At 32.4% G+C, this 8,022-nt stretch overlaps 1 protein-coding gene across 3 annotated transcripts in view; it reads left to right on the top strand.

Annotated features, from left to right (window-relative positions):
* LOC124365709 (cytosolic non-specific dipeptidase) overlaps positions 1 to 7,681 on the top strand; it is a 37,621-nt gene extending 29,940 nt beyond the window's left edge. For all 3 annotated transcript variants that reach the window (XM_046821656.1, XM_046821664.1, XM_046821673.1), the window contains 2 exons: positions 4,495 to 4,596; positions 7,429 to 7,681. In XM_046821656.1, the coding sequence (XP_046677612.1) occupies positions 4,495 to 4,596; positions 7,429 to 7,485 (159 nt within the window). In that variant the 3' untranslated portion in view covers positions 7,486 to 7,681. The remainder of the gene's footprint in view (positions 1 to 4,494; positions 4,597 to 7,428) is intronic.
* Positions 7,682 to 8,022: the final 341 nt, after the last annotated feature.

Genomic DNA, 8,022 nt, shown 5'->3' on the forward strand with positions numbered 1-8,022 from the left:
ATGACAAGAGAGAGACCATTGGTTGCATTTAGTTGTTAGCTCCTTTGGTCCTTGGAACAATATCCTAAAGTTTTTGTAGAGGGTTTTGTTACACCCTGTATAGTATTTAAGTCATATAAACTATTCTTTTTCTAAAAAATACAGTAGCATGACATTTGGGGAAAAATTATATTTTGGATCTTTTTATACCCCAAGTAAGGTATAAAACAAAATTTGGGGGTGAATAAAAAAAATTCACTTATTTTGTGAAGCATTAAAACAATTATGTAGAAAGTAAAAAAAAAAAAAACAAAAACAAAGCAGCTTCTCTGTTCTTTTGTGAGAAAAAATAATGTATAGGGTGGAGCGCGGTAATTTGCTTTTTTGCACTGCAGGCTGTGGTGGCACTGTTGGTTGAAGAGAGGGGAGAGTGGGCGTGGCTTATAGTGGCTGATGGGAGATTTGTATTCCTCCGCGTTCCAGTTGCCATCATGCAGTGGACACGAGAGGAGAGGTTGTTTTGTGTTGAAGCGTATTTTTCAAATGCCCACTCGATCATTGCAGTGCAGCGTGCTTTTCGTTTACGATTCGCTGTTCCCCCACTCGGACGTGTTCCTGGTCGGCAATCAATTGTAAATTGGGTAACTGCATTCAGAACAGCAGGGAATTGTCATGTGTACGAAGGGGACCTCAGAGAAGGAGTACAACACCGGAAAACATCAATAGAGTTAGAGCAGCAGTACTGCAATCTCCAAAACGCTCTGCTCGGAAGCAATCACTTGCTCTTGGCATTTCAAGACGTTCTCTTCACCGGATTCATGATGAACTGAGATTTCACCCGTATAAAAAGTGCGTGGTCCATCAATTGTCAGCACGGGACTATTTGACAAGGCGTACTTCTTGTGAAGACATGCTTGCAACTATACCGCGTGACGCAATTGTGTTCTTTTCTGATGAGGCACATTTTCACCTCAGTGGGTGTGTCAACAAGCAAAACATGCGCTACTGGATTGAAACAAACCCCAGAGAAGTCCACCACCCCTGCATTCAGACCGCATCACTGTGTGGTGCGCCATATCACGAGTAGGCATCATTGGCCCTTACTTTTTTCAGGATAACCGTCGTGCCATAACTGTGAACTCCAAACGGTACTTGACTATGATACAGGATTTTTTTCAGCCGGCTCTTGAGGCAATGCAATTAGAGGATACATGGTTCCAACAGGATGGTGCCACTGCACACACAGCGAGGGTTACCATGAATTGTTTGAGGCAAATGTTTCCTGGACGGCTTATCTCTTTGAGGGGTGATGTGAACTGGCCGCTCACTAGACTTAGCCCCATGCGATTTTTTCCTTTGGAGTTACCTGAAGTCGACGTTGTATATCAACCGTCCCAACACCTTGGAAGACCTAAGGAACAATATTGAAGCTGAAATTGGCAGAATACCAGTCGACATGCTTGTTAGAGTTAATGAAAACTTCAGAAAACGTATGCAGCAGTGTGTGGATGCCGAAGGTCGACATTTGCCAGATACATTATTTAAAACCATGTAACCATTAAAAAATTCCCTTACTGTTCAATATAATTAAAATAAAAAAATAATTTTTTCTAAGGTTCATAATTTTTTTATTTCATTTCCAAATCAGCAAATTACCGCGCTCCACCCTGTATAATATGTTACATTTGGAACATTGGTTGTAGATAATATTGAAAAATACATTACTGAGTACCCTAAAACACTGCCACTACCATACGTTTTTGTGCCACTTCTAGGTATAATACTTGTATTTTATTTTAAATATTAATCTTAAATTTAGTTTTAATATTAATGTTTAGTTTGTGATTAGGTGCCATATATTGATTTTTTGAACAAAAATTTTATACTGAGTAAATATTATGCTAGATTAATTGTTTTATAATCAAGTAAAACAGACTCCTTCATCCAAGGTTTATAATTTAAATTTAGCAGTTCCACTCTGGTTTTTATTATCCAAGAGATAACAATGACATCTGTTACTGAGATCAATGTCCAGGGTTCAATATAGTAATTAAGTAAGGTAAGGTTCTGCTTACATCCCCCACCACCCGTCCCTCACTCTCTCTAGTTCTATATTGTTGGTAGAGGACTGATAGGGTGATAATTGATACTTCTCTTTATTTCCATTTTTAAAGGATTAATTTTCACAATCGTAATTGACCTGAAAAAATCTATTATTATAGTTTATCATTTTTTAATTAAAGGTGTTTGAAATTTATTATAACCTGAAGAGTTATTTTTAAAAGGTTTGTATACAATATATAGTTTTTTCCTTTAAAGTCACCCATAATTGAGTTGTTATATTTTATACTGTCAATATTTATTAACAGCGTTTCAAAAAGTATTGTAAACATTGAGATAAATTGAAGGAGAAGAGTAATAGCAAGGAAACAAACAGCCATTAGTTCAGTTGCCATCTTATTTCCTATCACATCTGTAAAAATTGAAACTATCTTGGATGAAGGAGAAATTTATATTTTCTGATAACAGCCATGCTTTGGACAAAGTATCATTGCTGGAGCTAGTACAGGGATTATGGTTTAAAATAACTCATTGGTTGATCCATAGACCATGGGCGTTTTGATACTGAATAATAATACTCACAGTATTCCACATTTCTTCCCTCCTCATTGGAGAATCATTGAATCCTACTACCCCCTATTTATTGTTGTGGACACAATAAAAAAAACCTAACCAAATGTATAAATTATTAACATTTTGAAAGTTAAATTTTAGAACGTACAGATATGTACAAGGAATATAAACACTGAATACCCTAACAATTTTGCTACTATATTCTCAGTAACATTAGATTTACATCAGTTATGAACAGAGAATTTTCTTGTTCAACATGTTTCAGTGATATTGAGGAGGCATTTCGTCTCTTCAGTTGATGCCCATTGACTACCAATTAAGGTTAAAATATTTATACCGTCAGCTACTGAATTAATATTTCATTTTGCAATGGAAACCGTTGTGTGGGTGATTAGGGTCAATTAAAAGTATTAAACTGCCATATAGTGTGTTACATTTTTTTATCTTATGTTTTAAGTATACAGTTAGTTACCTTGCAACAATTGGATTTATAACAGAAATACCACTAAAAATAAAATTATGTGGATCATTTGCTTGTCTTGGTCACTACCAAGTTTTAAGCTTAGGCTTTGTCTCATCATTTTCTTGAATTTCTTCATCATCACTTTCACTGCTAATTTCACTAAAACTTTTGTCATCAAAGTTACCTTCACTCACTTCATTTTTACTTTCATTGAGTATATTCTCCACAAAGTTACTAAATCTTCCAGAAAAGATCACGATCTTGCCTTAAAACCATTTCAGACGGCAGTGAATAGAAAAAAAAGCAAGGTAAAAATACATTGATTTCAAGAAAGTCAACCAGCTTTAAAATCGCTTTAAAAACATGTTATATTTTATCAGATAAATGCCATTATGATATAATAGTATAGTCAAATGTCAAAATAATCAATATCAGTAATGTTATTCAATTCTAAAATTACAAACTTAGCGTGAAGGGCAGTGCTCATCGGTAATTACGCTGTTGCTAACTGATGACGGGCAATATATGTCATTGATAGCCAATGAGTTAAGCTGGTCTTTTATTTGGAGACTTACAACCTGATTCCTAAACTTCAATTTTTTATATTGGATTAGGTTTTCTAAAAGTGCTATTGCAAACATTTGGAGCAGTGATCCTCATTGTTTCAGTTCATTAACCTTTATAATTAATCATTATAATTTTTTTCTCAAATAATTTTAATTAGGTTCTTAATGAATTTGTAGTAGTATTTTTATTAATAAATACTTTTGAAAGTTTAATTATTTATTACTGTCAAACAACAAAAAAACATTGTCCATGTAACAGCCAATTTCACTGCCTCAAGCTGCCATTTTAAAACTTATTACAGGTTTGGGATAACGTATCACCTTAATACTCAACAAAAGAAAACTGTTAGAATAAGAAAACCATAGAAGCAGGAATCTTTTTGTTTTTGTTTAAAATGCTTACATAGTCAAAATCATTCAAGAATTTCCCACAAGATAAACCACATGCCGGACTGATGACGCATGTTGGTTCTATGTCAAAACACATTGAGTTGTTAACCGAGGTCTTGGAAGTGTTTTCTTTAGAGAGTGTTGTAACTTGATGTAATTTTCTTAAGCTTCTTACCAAAGAACTCTGAGGATCTTAGTAATTCTTTCTTCGGCAATGTCCCGAATAACTGAATGAAGGTGTGATATTAGTATCTGCTAACGTACTATAGAAGTAAGGTCACAGAAAAACTGCTAGGTCTCTTAGCCTACTCTTTAGTACGGACTTACTTGTCATTAAAAATAAAATCCGTTATTATAATATGACATGTTCTGGTTCTAGGATGGCAAGATTGATATTCACAATTATATTTAAGGTATGAGGTTAAACTATAGTTATTACAATGTGACTTGTTCTGGTTCTAGGATATAACTGGCAAGAGTGTCTTGCTATTACCAATGGGAGCTTGTGACGATGGAGCACATTCACAGAACGAGAAGATTGATATTCGCAACTATATTGAAGGGGTGAGGTTAAACTACAATTATACAACTCTCTACCAATATTTTCAGGTATTATTCCTGGACCAAAGACAAACCAAAATATAACCTTAAAACCAAAATAGCTTTATAACCTTAAGGCCTACAAACAGAAAAAGTTCAATTTTTGCGAAGCTTTATTTTCAAAATGGTGGTCTATTGCTTTAAATTATAAAGCTATATACCAAATTTCAACTTATTACAAGAAGCCGAAATTAAAAATAGTTAAATAAAAAAAACAAAATGGCGGCTATTCAGGTAATTATTGAGTTTTCTAAAGTTTGGATATGAAATTTTATTTTGTCTTTGGTCCAGGAATAATACCTGAAAATATGGGTAGAGTTCTGGAACACTTGCATATTTGTACAACGCCTATGATTTTATCAATTTATTCTAGGGATTTAATTTCCATGCTGTAGTATGTACCAATGCAATAGATTGTAGATAAGAAATTTTTTATTGGCATATGCCATGGACTGGATTAATTTTAACAACAAAAATAGTGGCAGTAATTGTTCTTGTATAAAGTTGTACACATTTTCCAGTGGTACATTAGTAAGTATTTGATTACACCATATTTAGTATTAGTGCTTCTTATTAATATGATAATGTCTAGATCAAAGTACTGATGTATACATATTATATGATGTGGAATCTTAGTAAATTGCTGTATAATTAAGAACCAATTAACTAATAATTTAATTGAGGGCTAGTGGAATAAAATTTGACTCTCTTGATTTGCCAGGTAGATTCATTGTTCATTCAAACTATTGGGCTGTCCTGATTCGCCAAGTCAGGCAATAGAGGGCCTTCCCAATATATTTATCGTGTTTGGCCAGTTGGAGCCTGCCCAGTAAAACTTTCACAACTAGATTAACCAAATAAGTGGTAGACAGCTTGCCCCAAAAATTTCACTGTTGTAATATCTCAGTTAGAATCTAGAGGACATGCTCATAAAAACGTACTGTCATTATAATTCAGGAAGGGACTAGTGGGATTGCTCAATAAAATTTACTCATGTGATATGTCAATTAATTATGATTATTTGTATACCATGCTAGACAGCAATTAATCCCAGTGTCATAGTAATTCTTTGTCTAGAGGACCTGCCTAAAAACATTTACTGTCTTGATTTTCCAGGCAGGTGCTACAGAGATTGGCTAAAACATATCACTTGTGTGATTCATCAGTCAGAGATTATAGAGAGTCTGTCCTATATTAAATTCAAATTCTTTATTCATTTTTATGTACATATGTATACATTAAATAGCGTCAAATTTCTTTGCACTACTAAACTAAAAAGAATTACAATTGAAATTAATATTTTCAATCTTTATAATATACAATTTAAAATTAGAGACAGATAGATAGTTCCTCAGTAGAGTAAAGTGTTTTGTTAAATAAATAATCTTTGAGAATTTTTTGAACTTTAGGCAATTTTCTGTTTTAATGTTTTGTGGTATATAATTTTTAAAATGTATTTCCCATTTTTGTAAGTTTTTTTTTCAAAAACTTAAGCCTATGATCTGGGATAACTCTGTATTTTGGTCTAGTGTTGTAGGTGTGTTAAAGTTTAAGTTAAATTTTTGGTTTTTCGCTGTAAGGATTGATTCAAATACATATTGAGTATAAACTGTAAAAAGTTTTAAATATTTAAATTGTTCTTTAGCTGAATCATCATGTTTTAGCTTTGGCATTATCCATATTGCCTTTTTTGTTGTTTTAAAATATTATCCATATTTATTTCTTTGGTTGAACCAGACAAGGCAATGCAAAAAGAAACAATAGAATGAAGTTTTTAGGTCACATTAATAACTCATTCTCCTTAGTTCATAGATACTGGAATTTATTTGAATTAAGAGCTCATGAACATGTCCGTGCCTATTTAGATAATGATCTATTTTAACGCTAGAACATTTTTCTTTTCAATATGGAAAGAATCACGAACTATTGTTTGGTCCTTTAAACATTCTGTTTTTGGACGTTTTAAATGTTATAAAGTCTATCTTTTTTAAATTTAATAGTAAATTGTGGTTTGTCAAATATTTTCCAATTCGATAATTGTATGAATTTCTAATTCTTCTAGAGATTTTGACGACATCACTAGGTTTGCATTATCAGTATAAAGGCAAAGCTCACTATTTGGCTAATGTGCCAGAGCCTCTCTTTCAAAACATGATTTTCTTGATTCACCAAGGAGGTGCTTGAGGGCATTCTCAATGAAACTTTACTACTGTGTTTCACCAATCAGACATGGACAACCTGCCCACTAAATCTGACTTTCATGGTTCGTCAGTAAAAAACTATAGATCATGCATAAAATATGTTGTAATTCATCTAGCAGAATATTTTGCACCTGGCCACAAAAGTCACCATTTTTTATCGTCATTATATTGTATGATTTGTCTACTTTACTTTGTTGGTAATATTGAATTACTCATCCGTATAAGGAAGAGGTTGAATTGCAGGCTTTAAGATGTATTTTTTCTGTTTCTTGCAACATGTAACCATGTCAAATGTCCGTCAAAATCCAGTTATCCGTCAATTTTAAAAACCTTTTGAATTATGGTTTGCTCCTAACAATCTTCATACATATATTTTATTGACTATTTTGAGAGGAAACTATTCAAAATCACTTTAATGTCACTAAAAATAAATTATTTAAAATTTAAACAAGGAAAATTTACAAATATTTGGTATTATATTATGTTTAGGCTTCATAATTTTTGTTTGTAATTTTCATTCATAATTTGTGTGTGATAAAGTATTTTTTGCTATTAAAAATATATGTTGTTAATAATTATGTTTCTTTTCTTTCAGACAAAAATGATGGCAGCATATTTATTTGAAGTTGGAAAACTGGGTAAATCAGATTAGTTCTTGGATTATACAAACAGAGGCCTATACACTGTTATTAAACAATGAAATGTTATAAACTAGTACTGGTGGAATGACTGAAAAAAATGATTGTAATACATTTTTTACAAACTGAGTATATTATATAATACTGTTTTACATATATAGTGCACTATATATATTTTTAAATGAGTAAAATACAGATTATGTACTTTTATTATTGTTTTTGATTAACTCCACACCAAATTTTCCACTCCAGAACAAGTCCCCAGGACCTCTAGATTATTGATACCATCTAGAGGTAGACACATCTTTAGAATTGTTTGGGATGATCAATTCTTTTAATGTGTCTCATGAGAACTGTTTGGGATGGCCAATTTCTTCAATGTTAAATGTAAAGACCCATTAAGTGACACCTCATTTTAAAGGTCTTTATAAAAGAAAAAGGAAAGTAGAAACTAGAGCTTTCTATCTCAACTCAGTACAAAATGGCAGCTCATTAAAATAATAAAAAAAATAATTGAGGCAAAACATGAACATCCACATTTAGAAGGTAAA

The sequence above is a fragment of the Homalodisca vitripennis genome, chromosome 1 (genome assembly GCF_021130785.1).
Source record: "Homalodisca vitripennis isolate AUS2020 chromosome 1, UT_GWSS_2.1, whole genome shotgun sequence".
Classification (NCBI taxonomy): domain Eukaryota; kingdom Metazoa; phylum Arthropoda; class Insecta; order Hemiptera; family Cicadellidae; genus Homalodisca; species Homalodisca vitripennis.